Raw genomic sequence first — 21936 nt, 5'->3', positions numbered from 1 at the left:
TTTTTTTTTTTATTGTGTTGATGCCTATACTGAGGGGCAGAAACAGTGGTGGATGAAACTGCTAGAACCTTAGCATGCATCAAGACAGAGGCACCAGATGGCCCGAGTAGTCATCATATTCTTCACCACTGTGCAATCACAGTTTTTAAAAAATTCCAGTTTGTTAGTTAGGTTAGCATGTCCTTAATGAAGTAGTAAAAATTACTAATTTTAAAAACATTAAGCCCTTGAGTCCTTAGTAGTTTGTAGGACAAAAAAGGAATTACGTATTAAGCATTTTGTGCATGGAATTTTGAAGGAAAAGCACCTGTTCAGTTGTTTGTGTTAAGAACTGGTCTGTACCGTTGCTGTTTTTTTGTCTGAAAGATCAGTCGCAGACATCATTATTCAGACTTGGGTTGTTTGGCACTGTCTTGAAAATAAAGGAAGTGAGCCTGTCACTTCAAGAAAAATAACTGATAGGATTTGTTGCCAGTGATAAAATTGAGCTTTCAAGTGAAAATTTGAATTTTGAAAACTTTGGTCTGCCCCTGGGTACTTGACAGCTTCCTACTATTTAGAAGACTTTTCTGATGAGCTCAATGGTAATATTAATGAATGTCATTTTTTTGGATACTACCAAATGAAATGTATCAATATCTAGAAAGTCTGCATAACTCAATGAACTAATATTTTCCAAATGACTCATATGGTAAAAGCATGCATGGGTCCATTCAAAGTGCAAAATGGACCAGTGGGTTTTAATGTAACAGAGTATAAAAAGTTAACTGATACTATTTCAGATTCCATATTGCCACTAAACCTTAAGGAAACTGCTGAATTTTGGTGTATCAAAGAAGAATATTTGTCTATAATATTACTTGAATATTATATGTAAAGACTACTAAGTCCTCCTTGTCCAACTATGTAATTATGTGAGTTCAGATTTTCTTCTTAAAATAACTTACAGCAACTGACTGAATACAAAGTATATGAGAATCCAGATGTCTTCTGTTAGGGAAATTTGAAAAAATTCAAAACTCTTCTTGCTCTTTTGCAGGAAGGGGGTTAGAAAATATAGTTGATTTCATGAGAAAATGTTAAGCTAAGATGCTTAATATTGTTATTTTTAGATTAATTTTAAACATAGGTATTTAAAAATGTTTTTAATTCCGAATGCAAGAAATATTTATAGATATAATTCACATTAACAGAAGTTCTCAGGAGTCCTCAATAATTTAGAGGTGTCCTGAGACCAAAAAGTTTGGGAACCCCTGTTAGAGCACTGGTTTTCAGCCTTGATGACTATCAGGATCATCTGTGGAACTCTAAAAACTGCCATATCTGGGTTGCACCTTTAGAGATTCTGTTTTCATTGGTCCAGGGTACAGCATGGACATCGGGGTTTTTAGAACATGATAACATGCCGCCGAGGTTGGGAATCACTTTAGTTCGATGCTGGAGATGCACGGGGTTTGTAAACTAAGGCATTTCTTCTTCAGTCACCCTGCAGAGATTGATCAAGCATCAGCTATATTCCAGGCACCGTTCTTAACACTGGAGATATATCAGTGAGCAAACAGAAAATGTCACTGTCCTTTGAGAGCTTATGTTCTAGGAGAAGAGATGGAAAATACACCAGTAGACAGATAGGTCTTATTTTTCTGTAGGGCCGAAGGTGGAACTTTTTTTTTTTTTTTAATTTTTTTTTTATTTATTTATGATAGTCACAGAGAGAGAGAGAGAGAGAGAGGCAGAGACACAGGCAGAGGGAGAAGCAGGCTCCATGCACTGGGAGCCCGATGTGGGATTCGATCCCGGGTCTCCAGGATCACGCCCTGGGCCAAAGGCAGGCGCCAAACCGCTGCGCCACCCAGGGATCCCCGAAGGTGGAACTTATTAATAAAGTACCAGAGCCAGGGTCAGATGTGGTCCTGATGCTTGGGCTTGCTTTGCCTTCAGACCAGGTTTTGGCCCCGGGTTACTGCAATCTTCAGAGCTGCTGCCTCCCGAGCCGCAGCAGCCACAGGCATCGGCTGAAGCCCCGTTTGCCACCCGAGGGATCTACTCTGAGGACGTGCCATCGGTGGCCCGGCCACGACCCGTCGGGGGCACCACAGGTATGTGTGGCTATTTAGCTTGCATTTCTGAACTGGACAACCCTTGCTTTTTTTGGCTACATTCTGGCAGAGTACATTTCAGACTACCTAGGGTTTTTTTGCTGTCACAGCGTTCGGTGACATCCGCACTGGTCTGAACCTTGTTCCCCTGGATTCTGGTGGAGGTGTAGTCAGGGGACGTGGGAAGAGAGAGTGGCTGAGATCCCAAGACGGACACCCTCTTGATTTGTCCCTAAGTCTGTGTCTCAGAAGCTGTCCCTTCGCATGGAAGTCACAGCAGAACTCTTCCAGGGAAAACATTTCTAAATTCTTATGGTAAACGGAAAGATCTATTGCCATGCACTTGATATGCTGTCAAAACAAGTGTGTGTTTTAAAGAAGGCACCTTTCCAGCTTGGGATAAGCAACTCTAAACGTTGCTGGCCAGTGACCTGAGGGAGATTTTTGTTTCTAGTCCTGGTGACGAGAGGGACACTGCTCATAGGTGCCAGGCAGGGTCCAGCATGGCTGAGCTGAGGTTCTTATATGGCACTTGGCTGGTCTGCCCCTGCAGTTTACCTGAGATCTGGGCTTGAACTCCAGAATTAAAAATTGCTGTTTCGTGTCATGAAACTCCAGCTCATGAATAGTTGATACTCTGAATGCTCTGTTTGGTGCTGTTCATTGTTCTTAAACATCTGTGGATACCAGTCTTTCTTTTTTTGTACAGCTCAGCATACTCTTGAAAAATCCAAGTTCATTATACCTACCTACCTACCTATGTTTCATTACGAGGGCTCAAAGTCACTCTTTTATTTTCCTTTTTATTTTATTTTCATTTCTTCACCTTCCTGTTGGAAGATTTAATAAGAGACCGAAGCTTTAATAAGAGGAGCTGTTACATGTTAAATAGTTAGTATTTTTACTATTTTCTAACTTTCTGGGTAATACCTACCTTTATAAAGTCATCAAGGAACTAGTTTAAGCCAATTCAAAACTAGTAATAGTTGGTGGATAATTACGCATTACGGTTTCCTCATAAGGTTCTTGTATGTTGCATTGTTTGTCAATCAACAAAACAAATGATATATCTGGATATCCTATAGGATTTCATATATTTTACACATGCTGTGCTTACAATGAGTTTTGTTTCTTCTGCAAATTATTGCTTATTTGAATGTCGGTTGTGCATTACATATCCCAAACAGAATTCAGACATACTTACCTTTAATCTGAAAGAATGGAGAAATGGTATATATAAAACATTTGAAGAGGCCTTTATTTTCTAATCATTTCGATAAGAGATTAAGTTGTATAAAAATTTGTATAAAAGTAAAGGAAAATAGTATCTAGGGAGGTGTATTCAGCAGATAGATATATCCACGAGGTATTTTTATTAGAGGATGATTCATATAAATTGACAAGTGGGCATATTTCGGAGCATAAATGGGCAAAGGACAGGAAGAGTGAATTCACAGAAGGAGTATTTGTGTGAGGTGTGTATCATGTGAAAGTAAACCTGTGAAAAATGCCCAGTTTTGAAAATTACCAAGGAAATGCACAGTAAAACCATGGTGAGACACCATTTCAGTCATGGAGCTTTTCATAGTAATGTAGCAAAATAACATTAGTATCCACTTTCTTTCTCTCTACAGTGGGCATGATGTATTAGTATTTAACCTCCTGGGGTTGTTTTAAGGATTAACAGAAGATAACAGATGTAAAGGATTCAAAATGGTGCCTGGCATGTTGTAAACTTTGAATGACTATCAGCTGCAATTATTATATTTTCAATGATGATTTAAATCAGTAAACATTTGGAAAGCAGCTGGGCAATTTGACTTACTGAGCTTTGGAGAATCTAGGATTCTCCTCCCCAAAGAAATCCAAATACTGGAGGAAAAAAATACATGTGCAAAGATATTTATCAGTGCATTCATAATAGTGAACAATTGTGAGCCCCCTAAATGTTTAGTAATAAGGGAATTAGTAAATTGTACATCTATTCATTTATTATTAATTACTTAATTTCATTTTAGTATTTTTTTAATTCCAGTATACTTAACATACCGTGTTATATTAGTTTTAGGCATACAATATAGTGATGCAGCATTTCTATACATTACGCAGTGCCCATCAAGATAAGTGGACTCTTAATCTCCTTCACTTATTTCACCCATCCCCCACCTACCTCTCCTTTGGTAGCCATTGGTTTGTTTTCTATAGTTAAGAGTCTCTTGTTTGTGTCTTTTTGTTGTTGTTGTTCATCTGTTTTGTTTCTTAAATTCCGCAGGAGTGAAATCATATGGTATTTATCTTCCTCTGACTGACTTATTTCACTTAGCACTATACCCTCTAGCTCCATCTCTGTTGTTGCAAATGGCAAAATTTCATTCTTTTTTATGGCTGAGTAATATTCCATTGTGTATACATACACTGTGTCTTCTTTATCCATTGATCTATTGATGGATACTTGGGTTAAATAGTATCCATAATTTGGCTATTACAAATAACGCTGCTATAAACATAGGGGATGCGTGTATCTTCTTGTGTTAGTGTTTCCATGGGGTAAATACCACTAGTGGAATTACTGGATTGTAGGGTAGTTCTATTTTTAATTTTTTGAGGAACCTCCATACTGTTTTCCTGAGTGGCTTCACCAGTTTGCATTCCAACCAATAGTGCATGAGAGCTCCTTTTTCTTCACATCCTCACCAAAACTTGTTGCTTCTTATGTTTTTGACTTTAACCATTCTGACAGGTGTGAGGTGATATCTCATTGTGAATTTGATTTGCATTTCCCTGATGATGAGTGGTGTTGAGCATCTTTTCATGTGTCTGCTGGCCATCTGGATGTCTTCCTTGGAGAAATGTCTGTTCATGTCTTCTGCCCATTTTTAATTGGATTATTTGTGGGTTTTTTGTTATTGAGTTGTATCAGTTCTTTATGTATTTCAGATACTAACCCTTTATTGGATATATCACTTGCAAATATCTTTTCCCATTTCATAGATTGCTTTTTTGTTTTGTTGATTGTTTCCTTTGCTGTGCAAAAGGTTTTAACTTTGATATGGTCCCAATAGTTTATTTTTGGTTTTGTTGCCCTTGCCCCGTGAGACATATCTAGAAAAATGCTGGTTTGGCTGATGTCAGAGAAGTTACTGTCTGAGCTCTCTTCTAGGATTTTTATGGTTTCAGGTCTCACATTTAGGTCTTTAATCCATTCTGAGTTTATTTTTGTGTGTAGTTTAAGAAAGTGGTCCAGTTTCATTGTTTTGCATGCTGCTGTCCAGTTTTCCCAACACCATTTGCTGAAGAGGCTGTCTTTTTCCCATTGCATATTCTTGCTTCCTTTGTTAAAAATTAGTTGACCTTATAATTGTGGGTTTATTTCCTGGCTCTCTATTCTGTGCTATTGATCAGTGTGTCTCTTTTTGTGCCAGTACTATTATGATAACCACAGCTTTGTACTATATCTTGAAATATGGTTTTATGATATCTCCAGTTTTGTTTTTCTTCTTCAAGATTGCTTTGGCTGTTTAGGTTCTTTTGTGGTTCCATACAAATTTTAGGATTAGTTCTAGTACTTTGTTAGGGATTGCATTAAATCTGTAGATGGCTTTGGGTAGTATGAATGTCTTTCCATTTGTTTGTGTCATCTTCATTTTTTTCCATCAGTGTTTTATGGTTTTCAGAATACAGGTTATTCACCTCTTTTGGTTAACTTTGTTTTAGGTATTTTATTATTTTTGGTGCAATAGTAAGTGGCATTGTTTTCTTAATTTCTCTGTCTGATACTTCATTATTAGTACATAGAAGTGCAACAGATTTCTGTATATCGATTTTGTATCCTGTGACCTTACTGAATTCATTTATCAGTTCCAGCACTTTTTTGGTGGAGTCTTGGGTTTTCTATATATAGTATCATATCTCTACAAATAGTGAAAGTTTTGCTTCTTCCTTACCAATTTGAATGCCTTTTATTTCTTTTTGTTATAATTGCTGTGGCTTGGACTTCCAGTATTATGTTGAATAAAAGTGGTGAGAGTAGACATCCTTGTTTTGTTTCCCCTGATCTTGGGGGAAATTTTTTCAGTTTTTCACCATTGAGTTTGATGTTACCTGTGGATTTTTCATATTTGGCATTTATTATGTTGAAATATGTTCCCTCTAAACCTAGTTTGTTGAGGGTTCTTTTTTTTTTAAGATTTTATTTATTCAAAAAAAAAAAGATTTAGGGGATCCCTGGGTGGCGCAGCGGTTTAGCACCTGCCTTTGGCCCAGGGCGCGATCCTGGAGACCCGGGATCGAATCCCACATCGGGCTCCCGGTACATGGAGCCTGCTTCTCCCTCTGCCTGTGTCTCTGCCTCTCTCTCTCTCTCTCTCTGTATGACTATCATAAATAAATAAAAATTAAAAAAAAAAGATTAAAAAAAAAGATTTTATTTTTTCATTCATGATAGACAGAGAGAGAGAGAGAGGCAGAGACACAGGCAAAGGGAGAAGCAGGCTCCATGCAGGGAGCTCGAAGTGGGACTCGATCCCGGGACTCCAGGATCACGCCCTGGGCCGAAAGCAGGCGCCAAACCACTGAGCCACCCAGGGATCCCGAATGAGGGTTCTTATCATAAGTAGATGTTGTACTTTGTCTAATGCTTTTTCTGCATCTATTGAAATGATCATATTGTTCTTATCTTTTGTTGATGTGATGTATCACTTTGATTGATGTGGGAATATTGAATTACCCTTGCATCCTAGATATAAATCTCACTCGATCGTGGTCAATGTTTTTTTAATGCATTGTTGTTTTTGGTTTTCTCCTATTTTGTTGAGGATTTTTGCATTAAGTTCATCAGACATATTGTCCTGTAGTTCTTTTTTTTTTTTTTTTTTTCCTGTTATGTCTTTATCAGGGTAATGGCTTCATAGAATAAATTTGGCCTCATAGAATAAATTTGGAAGCTTTCCTTCCTCTTCTGTTGTTTTGAACAGTTTGACCAGAATAGATAATAACTTTCTTAAACGTTTGGTTGAACTTGGGGCACCTGGGTGGCTCAGTCAGTTAAGTGTCTGACTCTTGATTTTAGCTCAGGTCATCATCTCAGGACTGTGGGATTGAGCACCACATTGGGCTCCATGCTCAGCAGAGTCTGCATGATATTTTCTCTCTCCCTTGGCTCCTGCTCTCTTTCTCTCTAATAAATAAATACATCTTAAAAAGAATAAATGTTTGGTAGAATTCATCTGTGAAGCCATCTGGTTCTGGGCTTCTGTCTCTTGGGAGTTTTTTTGATTACTGATTCAATTTCATCACTGGTAATTGGTGTGTTCAAATTTTCTATTTCTTCCTGATTCAGTTTTGGGAGGTTGTATGTTTCTAAGAATTTATCCATTTCTTCTAGATTGTCCAATTTGTTGGCATATAATTTTTCATAATATTCTCTTATAATCTCTTGTATTTCTGTGGTGGTGGTTGTTATTTTTCCCCTTTCATTTCTGATTTTGTTTATTTGAGTCTTTTTTTCTTTTTCGATGAGTCTGGCTAAAGGTTTATCAATTTTGTTAGCTATTTCAAAGAACCAGCTCCTGGTTTCTATTGATCTATTCTGTTGTTTTTTCTAGTTTCTATTTCATTCATTTGTTCTCTAATATTTTTAAATTTCTTCCTTCTACTGGTTTTAGGTTTTGTTTGTTCTTTTTTCTCTAGCTCCTTTGGGTGTAAGGTTAAGTTGTTTGAGATTTTTCTTTCTTCTTGATAGGCCTGTATTGCAATAAACTTCCCTCTTAGATCAGCTTTTGCTGCATCCCAAAGATTTTGGGCAATTGTGTTTGTTTTCATTTGTGTCCATGTGTTCTTTGATTTCCTCTTTGATTTCTTGGTCAACCCATTCATTATTTAGAAGTATGTTATTTAACCTCCATGTATTTGTGATCTTTCCATATTTTTTCTTGTGGTTGATTTCCAGTTTCATAGTGCTATGATCAGAAGAGATGCATGATTAAAAAAAAATAAAATAAAATAAAATAAAATAAAATAAAAAAAAAGAAGAGATGCATGATATGACTTCAGTCTTTTTTTAATTTGTTGAGATTTGTTTTGTGGCCTAACATGATCTATTCTGGAAAATGCTCCATGTACACTTGAGAAGAATGTGTATTCTGGTGTTTTAGGATGGAATGTTTTGAATATATCTGTTAGATCCAAGTGGTCCATTGTGTCACTCAGAGCTCTTGTGTCCTTGTTGATTTTCTGTTTGGATGATTTATCCACTGATGTAAGGGGGGTGTTTAAGTTCCCTACTATTATTTCATTGCTATCGATATTTGTATGTATCTGTTAATAACTGCTTTCTGTATTTGGGTGCTCTTATGTTGGTTGCATAAATATTTACAATTGTTATATCTTCTTTTTGGATTGTTCCCTTTATAACTATGTAGTGTCTTTGTCTTTTGTTACAGTCTTTGTTTTAAAGTCTATTTTGTCTGATGTAAGTATTGCAATCCTGGCTTTCTTTTTCATTTCCATTTGCATGATAAATATTTTTTCATTTCTTCACTTTCAATCTGCATGAGTCTTAGGTCTGAAATGAGTCTCTAGCTTTTTTTATCCACTGTGTCACCCTGTGTCTTTTGATTGGTGCATTTAGTTCATTTATATTCAGAATAATTATTGATAGGTATGTCATTTTGTCACTTGTTTTGTGGTTTTTTGTAGTTCTTCTCTATTCCCTTCTGTTGCTCTTAACTTAGTGATATATTTGAATTCTTTTCTCTGTATTTGTTGCTGTTCTATTACTGGTTTTTCCTTGTGGTTACCATTATGTTTGTATATAACATGTTATGCATATTGCAGTCTGTGTTAAATGGATGGCTCCTTAAGTTTGAACTCATTATAAAAGCACTAAGTTTTAACTCCTCACCCTCCCATGTTTTAGGTATATGGTCTCATATTTTATATCGTTTTGTTCTGTGAATCCTTTGACTGATTGTTTTATATATATATATGTAAATTATATAAAATATATAAATATATAAAAATATAAAATTATTTATAAAATATATAAAATTATTATATAATATAAAGTATATAAAATATATATATATATATTTGTACTGCTTTTATGCTTCCTACTTTTCTTCTTCTTGCTTATGATCTCTTGTTTCTACTCAGAGTCCCCTTTAACACTTCTTGTAAAACTAGTGGTAATGAATTCCTTTAACTTTTGTTAGTCTAGGAGATTCTTTTTATCTCTTTCTATTGGGAATGATAGTTTTGCTGCATAGAGTTTTCTTGATTGCAGGTTTTTTCTTTCAGCACTTTGCTTATATCATGTCACACTCTCTTCTGGCCTGTAAAGTTTCTGCTGAAAAATCCACTGATTGCCTTATGGTGCTTCCTTTGTATACAACTCTTTTCTTTTCTCTTGCTGTTTTTAAAACTCTGTTTATCACTACTTTTTGCCATTTTAATTACTATGTGTTTTGTTATGAATTTCGTTGGGTTAATTTTGTTGGGGGCTCTCTGTGCCTCCAAGATCTGGATTTCTTTTTCCTTCTGCAGATTTGGGAAGTTTTCAGCTATTATTTCAAGTAAATTTCCTGTCCTCTTTTCTCTCTCTTCTTCTGGAATCCTTATAATGCAAATGTTGTACTTGATGGTGTTGCTGAGTTCCCTTAATCTATCTCATTTTTCATTATTCTTTTTTTCATTCTCTTTCTTTCATTTGAGACATATTTCTCTGTCTCTTTATTTTGTAAGTCTCTGTGTCTGTTTCTGTGTGTTAGGAAAGTCAGCCATATGTCCTGCTCTTGACCTTATGAAGAAGAGGTCCTATAGTGTTCTGCAGTGCAATGTCCCTGTTCACCAGAACCTGGTGCTTAAGTGATATCTCCTGTGTATGTTGCATGCATCCTACTATTGTGGCTGTACAGTTGTCTGTGATGGCTCTATTTGCCTGTTGTGGGCAGGGTTTGGTCCCTTGTTGTTAGTGGGCCACTCTGGGGTCATGTTGGGCTTGTTTTGAGTCAGACCAGGTGTTTGCCAGAGATACAGTAGCACTGAACTGCAGGGTACTTTCCCTTTGTTGTCCCCTGAGAAGCTTTCATTGATTGGCAGGGCTTATAGTCACACCAGATGTTTGCCCCAACAGTCCACTGTTGGAGCCCCCAGTTGGATGGGTGTTTGTGGTTACCTTCCTCTTACCTCAGCGCAGGAATCACTTTTTGAGTGGTGCGGACTCCAGTCATGGCTGCTTGCACTCTGTCATGCTTATGACAGCTCTTTGGATGGATCCTGCCGAGGGTGAAGGGAGCCTGTCTACAGAAGAATGGAGGAACAGGGTGCCCCTTGTTAACAGGGCTTCTCAGTTCTGCCCTGGGAGGAACCTGGAGCTTCTTTGGAGATATGCTGAGGGCAGGCTGGAGGGGCTGGGTCCACAGGAGTGTGTGGGGGCAGAGTGCACTTATAGCAAACTAGGTGGAGAGTATTGTGCTGCGCTGGTTCCTGCAGGTGTCACCTATACGTAGGCTGGGGGTGCTGGGCAGGGAAATGGCATCTCTGTACCCAGGCATTTTTCAAACTGATGCTTCTATATTGTCTCAAGTGGGAACTCAGTTTCTTCTCACCCTCTGGCTTCCAGAGTTAAGCTTATTCATTTTCAAAGTTCTAGGTGTTAAACCCCACTGTTTATAAGAATTCATGAAGTTGAGCCCCTCTAGTTTTCAAAGCCAAATGATGGGGGATTTGTTTTCCCAGTGCAGGTCTTCTATGCCTGGGGTGCCTGGGGTGGGGTCTCCTCCTCTCCCTTCTCTATGCTGGCAGTGACCTTCCCTCTTGAGGGCTGTCTGGAAGATGTGTTTGGTTCTTGACCATGTCTTTGCCCTTCTTGCCCTTTCTCATGTGACTTCTTCTCTGTGTTTAGCTATGGAGAGTCTGTTCTGCCAATCTTCAGGTCATTCCTAGTTATTTACACTAATGTGGGTGTTATCTAGCTGTATCTGTGGGATGGAGTGAGCTTAAGGTCCTACTTCACCCTCTTCTCTGGAAGGCCCCAATTGTCCAGCTATTTAAAATGAAGAGCTCAGGGACACCTGGGTAGCTCAGTGGTTGAGTGTCTGCCTTTGGCTCAGGTCATGATCCTGGGGTCATGGGATCGAGTCCCGCATCGGGCTCCCTGCAGGGAGCCTGCTTTTCCCTCTGCCTGTATCTCTGCCTCTCTCTGTGTCTCTCATGAATAAATAAATAAAATCTTTAAAAAATAATAAAATGAAGAGCTCAGAAAGAATCAGAAAAAGAGGATTTAGGATTTACCAATTGCCTCTTCCTTTTATGGTACTTGACCTATTTTATCTCTTTCAATTCTTGAAATAACATCATGGAGTTGATTTTTTATCCCCATTTGAGAATTGAGGCATCAAGGCTCGGTGGGAGTTGTAGCCGACTGCCCAAGGTCACAATGGCAGGGCTGGAGTGCAAACCCATGTTTCCTGGGTGTGATGCACCACTTGAATCAGGGAGAAAGCCTGTCTTCTATCATTATGTAAACAAAGCAAGGTGCAGAATTGTGTCTGAATTATGATTCCAACTACCACAGTAGTTTTAACACTGTGGTATGCTTTTCTGTCTATGCACTTGTTTGCACCTTGGTAAATGCTGGGGAACAGTGTGCTGCATTTTTATTCTTTGCAGGATTTGCTCAAACAATGTATATTGAGCAAAGAGTACTGATGGTCCCAATAATTTTAATGACTATTATAAAACTTCAGTAACTGGCAAGAGCTTCTGCATAGTGTATTGCTCTGATAGGAACCTGGCAGGTTTTTTCTGACCTTTAGTTTTAAGATATCCAAATAAACTGTAGTATTCCTTATTTTTTAAAATGTATTTGGTTAATGGAGGCTATTAATTTGACAAGTTGAGTAGGAGAGGATTGGAAGATGGAGAGGGCTACCTTTCCTACCTCTGTGAAATCTTTGAACCTTGTAGGACTGGTCTAAACAGCACAGGTGAATTTGATGATTCTCGGCCCTTTTGGAAACAAGTATTTTATTTCACAGTGCTTAAAGATCACTTTTTTCTCCCTTAATCTATGGAATAGGGATATGGATATATACCCATATATATATATATATGGATATATACCAAAAGTTGATAGAGGAGGAAAATATGTCATTTATACCCCAGCCTTCATAGCTATCCAATGCTATAGTGTGTCCAAGTGTGGAGAATGAGCTTGAAAGAGATTCCTGGCTTTGCCATCAGTATACCTCACTGAGGAAGCTGTGGGTGGGTGGCTTAAAGTTTTAATAATGACATAGCTAAATTATGGGAAAAAATGTAGTTAAAAATAAATGGACTTAAACATTCTGAAATATTTCTTTGATTTATGCCACATACCTTTTTTTAAAAAAATGCATATTGTATTTTCTCTCCTTCTAAGTCTCAAAGCCAGAGCAAGAAGGAGCCAGGTTTTACCTTCTTTACATCTCCAAAACCTTTCTCTCCTTTCTCCCCAGTAAGTAAGATCATCCTTACATGTAACCTCTATAGAAATGAATGGAAGGGCCCTCTATTATAGCCTTTATTCCCCATCCTTTGATGTCTAGCCAGGAAAATAAGAACATCACTGTTAGCCACTGTATTAAATGGAAGTAAAAGCCCATGAACCAAGAAGCCCAAGGTCTGTTTCTCGTAGGAAATGACATTCTCTGGAGATAGAATTGGTGCCATATTTGAACAGTGCTTATATCCCTTGTCCCTAAGGGAGAACCGTGGTCAGAACCGAAGTGTCTTGGGTGCCTGGATGGCTCAATCTGTTAAGCATCTGACTTTTGGTTTTGGCTCAGGTCATGATCTCAGGATTGCTGGGCATGGAGCCTGCTTGAGATTCTTTTTCCCTCTCCTTCTACTATCTGTCTCAAATAAATAAATAAATCTTAAAAAAAAGAAGAAGAAGAAGAAGAAGAAGAACCACCACCAAAGTGTCTTGCCAGGTAGCCTCACTTCCTTGCAAGTGTTGACCAGGCTGCCCCACTATGTTCCTTCAGGTTCCCAGATTCAGCATCTGACACAGGTGGGAATTGCAAGCAGAATTGGAGCCCAACCAGCGGAAATCCCACCAACCAGAGGTGGCCAGTATGGAGGACCTGGCTGGACTTCATATGGGGATGATGAAGCTGGCCGTAGAGAATCTGTAAGTATCTTGTGTTTGGGTCATCACTGAAAATTCAGATGTAATCACTTAATTCAGCTGCTTCTGCTTTGAGGACCGCTTTTTAAAGCCTACATAAGTAAGAGTTCTAACCTCTCTCACTTTTTTCTCCGTGAATGTATTTTTGCTTGCAGTTTTCAGATAGTAAATTCCCACCCACCTGGAGTGGTAGAATAATTGCACTGAACTTTTGGAAAGTGTATAATTTTTCCTGAGGCAGATTTCGGGCTTAAAGTAGTGATTTTTTTGGAAATAACCTTTTAAAAAAAATACTAAAAGTGATAACTCATTACAGAAAATCTGGACAGAGACCTCTAAGTAACAGCTACTTTAAAATTTTTTCCAGTTTTTTTTTTATATTGTGATAAAACACACATAATATTTGCCATGTTAACCATTTTTAAGTATACAGTTCAGTGGTTTTAAATACATTCATGATGTTACACAACCATCCCTACCTTCCATCTCCCTAGTATTTTTCATCTTGTAAAATGGAAAGTCTGTGCTAGTTAAACACTAAGTGCCATGTGCCCATCCCCCCAGAACCAGGCAACTTTGTTCTTCTTTCTGGCTCCATGATTTTGACTTTCAAGTAGTGAATTTGAACCTGTAGGTGACTAAAATCTGGACTTGATCTTTGGCATTATTGTTGTGTAAATATGCATGAGCTTACATACCTACTCGCTCACTGTTTATGCTTTGTTGTGGGTTTATCCATGTCATTTATGTTATGACCCCCACAAGGTGCTTCTGCCACAAGCTCACAGTTTGGGTTCCAAGGCACAGAGTTTCTCAGTATCTTCTCATTACATTGATCACTCTTTTATAGGAACAGAATCAATATGGGCACAGGTCATTTCCACAAATGCTTTTCTTTGTTTTTCTCAAGAATTTTATATTCATTTACATGTTTTTCCAGCAGAAACACTAAATTCTTTTCATGAATGGAGGCTTCTACTACTCAGTGAAAGAAAATTAACTTTAGAATATAATTTTCCTCTAATAGATACATTTTTATACTTAGGATTTCAGGTATCTGCTTTATACTTGTTGACCTTTTTCTGCCTTCATCGTGCCCAACTTATTTTCATGAGGTGTTTTGGGTTTTCCTATTAAATCCGGTGTTCACACTGCCTCTTTATCACTATTTGGAAGCATGAAATGTAGAAATATTCTAGGGCTTGAATGCCATGTTTACCACGAGGCTTACTTTTAGCATAAGTGAAACCACGGATTTAGTACTCATGCATGTATTTAAAGAGAGATTTTTTTTTTTCACTGAAAAGATAGGGAAAAAATCATTGAAAAGTACAATAATTCTGGTCAAATGGATGCCCAATTAACTTATATTAGGCAAATATAAGCAAAACTATTATATGTTCCAGTGGAGATAAAAGGCTTTGCAGAACAGTCAGTAGATGCCCAGATAAATAAAATGGAGAATGATTTTGTGACATTGTTGATGTTCTTTGGGTCCCATGTGTGTCGCCTGCACAGCCTCCCAGGGCTTGAGCCCCAGAGCAGAAGCAGTTCTTGTCTGTCTGCTCATCTCTTCCAGCTCTCAGATACCATCATTTGACCTGTCACCTCCACAGGGCACCCCAACGCTCCAGGTCCCTTCCTCTTCTCCCAGTGGGCCACTTACTTCCACACACATAGGCACAGAGAATTGACCAACCTCATCATTCTTTCTGTCTGCCTTGAAGCAAGTATTTATTAGGACCTGTTAAGTCCAGGGTGTCTTTACTATATTGCTCTTGCTCCCACAGTTCTTCCACGGTTTCTATATTCCATCCTGGGGGCCTCATTGGCGGGTCCAGTTCAGTGGGGGGTGGGCAGAAGTAGTCCTGAGATGGTGCCCACCACCAGTTTGAATGGGTTTTCCCTCCTGTTCTTACATGGGAAGTACAGTAACGTTTTCCATGGTTTTTCAGACGCATGTGCTTGGACATCAAGAGTATTCTTCACCGCTGTTCCAGGTGCCAAGGACTTCAGGCAGGGAGCCCTCTGCTCCTCCCGGAAACCTCCCGCACAGGGGGCTGCCCGGTGCGGGGCTGACTTACACCACCAGCTCCACAGAAGACCTCCAACCCGGCCACTCTTCGGCTTCACTCATCAAAGCAATCCGAGAGGAGCTGCTCCGGCTTTCCCAGAAACAGACCGCCGTGCAGAACTTCCACAGCTGATCGGCCTCACCTTGCAAATTTGCCAAGTATCTGCTTCCTGTGGAAGCAAGACTAAATGGAAATCAACCAAGTGGGTGTTTGTAAGAGAACGCACATCTCCTGGGCTAGGTGCCCATGTAAGGGAGCAAGGTGCAATTCTAGAGGATGCCATAGTCATGTGACAGGTCATGATGCTTTCAATAAGTTGGCAGTTTTTTGACCACTTGGGTTTCTGTCGAAATTTATGTACTTTTGGCCAAAAGCCAGCAGCACTTCGTGAAGGCAAACCACAAACCGAAACTAACAAAAATCACTAAATTAGTCTCCTTTTTAAAGGTAAAAGATGGAAATGTGTAGATGGCATAGGGATTAATGGAATCCAGCATTTCTGGGGGAAGATGTGTTTCAGCCTGGTTTGTATGATGAACTTGCTGCTTTGTTTTATGAGAAAAGAGATTTGAAGACATTTTATTAACGGCTTGATTTCCCTCTTTTTCTCCATAGGAACTTATTTTAATAGTCACATTAACAACAAAAATACTAAGACTGTTTGGGAATTTTAAAAAGCTACTAGTGAGAAACCAAATGATAGATTGTAGAGCCTGATGATTCCAAAAGAAGCCATCATCTGCATTTTTTCCTTCTACTTCTGGTGCTATAGCTCCGAGGGCCCCTTCACCTTTATGTCTATGAAATGCAACTTTGGCTTTTTCAATGGAAGAATATGTTGAAGATTTCATTTTGTCGTAGAAAGAAAGAAAGAAAGGAAAAAAGAAAGAACAAATGAACGAACCTCCCAAATGGGGGGCTCCAGGGGAAAGCTTAATATTTATTTGGTTATTAAAAAATACATATTGGAGTTTAGATTTACATTCTTAATTGTATTTGCTGTTATTAATTGGGCGCATGCAACTACAGACAGCATCCCATTTCAGTGCATGCCATTATTAAGATCAGTCCTATAGAAGGAGGCTTTCTGGAGGTCCTTACTAAGCCTTGCACTTGGCTGATGAGTTGCTCAAAAATTATGTTTGAATGAGAAATCTTACATGAGCAAAAGTTATTTATAAAAACCACCAGGGCCAACAAATTGTTATTCATGAGTACATTTCTAATAATCACCTTCTCTGTGTTCAAGACCTGAAAATGAAAAAGAGTTCAGTCCAGCCTCTGTAATACATCAAGAAATGTAAAGAAGAGGTTTGAGGACCACAAGGGAAAGGAGAGAGTTGCTTCTGATTTCTGATTTTATTGTGCATGACCACTGGGTGACTCTTAAAACCATCTTATGCACTTGGGGCCTGACAGAGGGTATCATCTTGTCTTGAGATTCACTCCTGAAGTTAGCATTTCCTTACTTCCCCAGTTAAAGAATATAATAACAAGGGCCTTTCTGTTTTATGATACCTAGTGAAGCTCAGAAGAAAAACAGATAATGGGGTTTCTACTATGAATCCTTTCTTGTTAGGCCCACTAATACTTTTAATTAACAATTCAGGGCTCTGACAAATCAAAATCTGTATTGAATTCTAAGAACCCCGTAACAGCTAAAATAGGTTTCCATAGGGTAATTGTTGGGGACCAGAATCATGTTTTAGCACTTCTTCAATGAAGCCTGTCAGTCTTCTGTTACAGGCAGTGTTGGTTCTGGGCAGTTAAATGTAGCCTCTTTTTATCTGTGCCCTCTGAAAGAGGGGAGGGATGCAGGAGAGTAAGTCTTTCATGGATGTGAAAGGAATGGAAATCCCTTTTCAGGCAGTCCTCGCAGGCTCCAAGGACTGTGGGAGATAAGACCACTTTCTGAACTTGATTTCTTATCTCTTGGTCTTGGTTTAATATCAGACTCTCCCCAAAGTGGAGGATTATCTTTGCATGTCACTCAAAAATACCAGGTTTCCTGAATATGTTAAGAATTTCAGATACCCAAGCAGAATCTCATTGTGGACACCTTACAGTGAATTCAGATCTTGTGACAGCAAGTGGAATAAATGCAGGCCCCTCCTCCCATTCTGCTCAGTCTCATGTTTCGCACACTTGTGTACTAAGAATGGTTACTTCCTCTATACATCACAGAAATGGGCATCTCTTTTCCAGAGGGCTGTGGTAGTGATTTTGATGCCTTTCAGACTAGCATGAAAGGGTTCAACCTGTATTGTTAAGCTTAGAATTGATAGGCTTTTCAACGAATGTCATGACCAAAGATAGCATATGATAACCAGTGGTGTGTGGTGTGGTGTGAGCAGGCTCATGGGATCACCAGCACTCTTGTGTTGATTATAAAGCACACTCTGCACTTGTTTTCTCTAAATACCTGCAGCAGTTTTACCTGTCACCAAACTTGGGAGAGACTAACTGTCATGGGGAGCACCACACCTAGATGGGTCTTTGAACACTCAGTTAACGTGATCTATTTAAAAGAAAGGTCCTCATGTTGATCACGTATGGCTTTGGAGTTCCATTAACTGAAGCACCCTAAAGTGAAAAGTTTTGTGTGTATTCTCTTTTCCTAGTTTAAAAGTTGGTGGTAATAATGCAGATTATAAAGTTGAGTCAGAATTTCAGAGAAGGTTAGAGATCGTTTTCAGAGTCTGCTTTGTCACTAGCTTGCTACGTCAGGTACCTTCCTGAACATGTTTCTCCCCATCAGCCAAATGAGGACAGAGACTCTCTTTGTCTACCTCCCAGAATTTCTTCTTTCAAGATTCAGATGTGATCTTATGAGCAAATAACCCTTGAGGAGGGTGCACAAAGCTTGGTGAAATGTAAAACGTTATCTGTATGATTGCACTGGAATTAGTCTGATATGCTGTGATCCACCAGTGAGTGACTTTGCATGGAGGTAACCAGAGCAAAATTAAGGGTTCCATGTGACTCCTCCCTCTTTCCCAATTTGCTTGAAATTCACATTCTTCATCCTTAACTTTAAAACAGCATTTATCAAACATCTTTCTGCACCTGACTTTTTGCCGTTTCTAGCACCAAAAAGTCAACATGAGCCCTGTCTTCTAGAGCTTAGAATCTAAGACAGCACGGCTGGGTATAAGACAGAAGCTACAGATACATAATATGGTGTGAACATCAATAAGATTTACTGGAAAAAAAAAGATTTACTGAAAATACACAGGTGCATTGGGTACTCAGAAGAAGGGAAGTTGCACATTTGGAAACCATGGGCTCCTTGGGGAGAAGCCTACTTCAGAAGCTACTATAATGAAGATGGGGGAGCTGGTGAGATGGCAAGGGAAGAGCTGGGGGTGAGTCTAGGTAAGGATGGAAAAGTGGGCAAAGCTGTCCTTGAAAATGAACTTGATCCAGTGCAATATGGAAAAAGAATCCCAAACTGCATTGTTTAGGGAGTGCAAGAGGAGGAAAAGGAGCTGTGAGGATGTGTTCACAATAATATGGCAAGAGTTTGTGAAGAAAGTCTGCACAGCAAGAGATCCAGTCTGAAGGAGGGAAGAGCAGGATACCAAGAACTGCTGGAGGATCAATTGTAAAGTATGAAAATATTGTAAGAATTCCACCAAGGTTTTATTGTGTAGGGCAGCTCTCTGTGGTCAGCCATTCAAACACATTAAATCCTTTGTGGAGCATAGTAGGTTATAAATAAACATGTTCCACTTCTTTGTAGCTATCTATACAGTTTTCTCCGAATTTTATTTAACTTTAGAATATGTTTTGATTTTGGGGGGACATGGCTTTTGAGCAGCAGCAGACTGAGCGGGTTTTGCCAACCGGATTTACAGGACATGAGGCCTGTGATGCAAAGCACAGGTGAAGGTGCACCTGAAGGCTTTGGGCCAAAGCAGGTAATTTTGTGCTTTTATGAGCCTCCCATTTAACTGTGTACAGGGTCAGTGTTTACTGCATTGTACTTCTTCATGCTCCAGTGGCAACCCAGTCACTTGGACACTGATTTGCATTTGCAGTAATCCATGTTAATCATTAACGTCTCTTTCCCTTTTCATACTAGATTCTTAGACATGAATGAATTTGCTGGTTGAAAGGAAAGCTGGTTAAGGTTCTGGGCAGGCGAGAAGAGGGGCTCCAGTCTTAACTACCATACTAACTTCAGCTCGAGGTGAGCTTTAGCCATTCCATTTCTACCTCCAAAGCCAGTCTCCAGAGCCTGCTTATCCACATTTGTCCCTGACAGGAGCGCGAGGGAGTCCACTTCTGTACCTGCACACTGACCATTTAATCACAAAACACATTTTTATGGAATGGTAACTTGAACTTCGTTTTTACATTTAATCCAACACATTAATGGATATTCTTATAACAGGTGAGAGGGGTTCCTAAGAGCAACTGCTGTAATATACTCATAAAATGTAATAGGCTCACACTTACTACCTAATGAATAAGGAATGTGTATGTTTTAGGTTTCTTTTGATATTCTTGGAGGTGACTTTTGAGTGTTTAGGACTCCTCTCTCTAGTATTAAAAAGACTTGAAAACTGAAACCTCACGGTACGATCCTATTTCCATGCTTGTGTGTGTTAACAGTACATTTGGGAATTTATCTTAACATGCAGCAGCATTGAAATTTAGGACAAGAATATTAAATGCCTTTGGAAACATGAAACAAAGTTAGGAACCAGCGAACAAGTGAGAGAAGGAATGAATTTCTCAATCTGAGGTGGTCTAGTCCAAATTAGTTTCCCACAGGGTAGTTATGCAGGCTCCTTGCTTATCCTTCTTCCAGGTTTTAATGCTCTCGGGCCATTTCACATTTCAAGAAAGAGTGAATGGTAGAAGGGACAGAGATAAAAATTGAAATGAATCGCTCGGTCCCTAATTCCACAAAACCTTTCTGGACATCTTGGAGTATCATGAAGGGTCTCATGCCGCTGTTTCAAGCATTCATGGCTTGACTCCCTAAGTATGCAAGTTAGGAATAGTACAGGGCCAAGTTTAAGGCAGACACCCAGTACTATTCCTCTTGTTCATGTTGGGAAAGAAGGAGAGGAGGCTCCACTGATTAATGCACTTGCTCTAAACACCAGAGGGCTCATTTGAGAAGGAGGGGGTAAGAACTCATCTTGGCCTTCCTCCAGAGCATCTTCGAGGGAGCATGGAGATTGGGCCCATTGCCCTTGCAGGAAAGGTGGCTCGGCAGAGCTGCTCCAGGATGCCTACTTGTCTCCTACTTGGTCAAGGTCCATGTTCTTCTGACTCTTCCTGCATTCTCATTCCTGAATTGTGAGTGCTAATGTACGAAAATATGCAGACTAAATTGAGGCCACTCGTGGCATCAGTACTGCAACTTGAATTTGACAATCATGGTTTGCTGGTCTCAAACGGGCACTTAAATTTCAGTGTGGGTATATGATTTAGTAATCGAACCCTCCTTTCTATTTGTTGGTTATGTTTCTACCCTTCAATTAGCTGCCCTGTTTTCTAATGTGCTGTAGAGTTTTTGAAATAATTTATGCAAGTGTTTGGTTTCCATGTTTACAATTTATACTGCTTTCCTAGCATTTTAAATGGAAATGTCAATAAATGCTATGAATTGGTGTCCAAAGACCTTCTCTCTTTATTTCCTTGTAACATGATTGTTTTCTCATTCGTAAAGTGTGATGGTTGAAAGATATCTAATTGTTGTGTCCCTCGTGAGAACACCCGGGACTTTCATTTTCCAAGGGTTAAGTCAAAAGGAGTCAAGTCCGCTTGTGGAATTTGCAGAACTGTTCACTCCTACCTTGGCTGGTGCCACCCCTTCTGCCGTGTTTTGCTTTTCTGCCACCCACTAGTCAAATTGATGCTTCCAAGTCAGAGCATATTCATTTTGGAATTAAAGGATTAGACTCTACAATCTAGAAAGAGAAAGGAGAGGATCAAAGTCTGCACAGTCTTGAAAGGTAATAGGGTAAACCTGGAGTTGTTTATGAAACCCAAGACAATAAGGCCTTGAAACTGAGAAAAGCAAAAGGAACAAAATGTGGAACATAACAATGACATGAAATGTGGAAACATGGATAGGATCTGGAACAGCAAGAACAATAACAAATGACATTAGAGGAGAAAGTAGTGAAACCCAAATAAAGTCCATAGGGTAGTTAGCAGTATTGTGCGAAAATTAATTTGTTGGTTTTGCTAATTTTACTGTGATTACTAAGACTTCTCTCAGGGGGTGCTATATAAATGATATGCAGAAGCACTCTATTTTTAGTTTTTCTCTAAATCTAAAATTATTTTTAAATTTCTAGAGTAAGTTTGGTACAGATGAGGCCACCAGACCCTGTGCAGAAGCTAATGTGAGCCTGCTGTGGGCACCCACCACCCAGCATCTGCCAGGCTTCTCAGAGAAGCCAGCTCCTGTTGAAGTTGGAACCATAGTTAACAACTGTAAGTCTTGGCAGAAAATAAACCTCCATGAAGAAGTCAAAGGATCAACCAAAAAGGAGAGTTTGGACCTAAAAACCAGAAAATAATAGATCACTATCAAAGAGACTTAAAGAAAATATGTCTTAGGGATCCC

The 21936-nt window shown here is 39.1% G+C and overlaps 1 protein-coding gene across 1 annotated transcript in view; it reads left to right on the top strand.

The window, feature by feature from the left end:
* The window catches only part of KIAA1549 (KIAA1549 ortholog), a 146061-nt gene extending 125082 nt beyond the window's left edge, over window positions 1–20979 (top strand). The window contains exons 20-22 of the mRNA XM_077848504.1: window positions 1942–2099; window positions 13127–13272; window positions 15225–20979. Of these exons, the coding sequence (XP_077704630.1) occupies window positions 1942–2099; window positions 13127–13272; window positions 15225–15476 (556 nt within the window). The 3' untranslated portion in view covers window positions 15477–20979. The remainder of the gene's footprint in view (window positions 1–1941; window positions 2100–13126; window positions 13273–15224) is intronic.
* The last annotated feature ends 957 nt before the right edge of the window (window positions 20980–21936 follow it).

Source organism: Canis aureus, chromosome 15 (genome assembly GCF_053574225.1).
Source record: "Canis aureus isolate CA01 chromosome 15, VMU_Caureus_v.1.0, whole genome shotgun sequence".
In the NCBI taxonomy this organism is placed as follows: Eukaryota; Metazoa; Chordata; class Mammalia; order Carnivora; family Canidae; genus Canis; species Canis aureus.
Note: the sequence above shows the minus strand (reverse complement) of the source record. Positions and strands in the feature narration are given on the sequence as shown.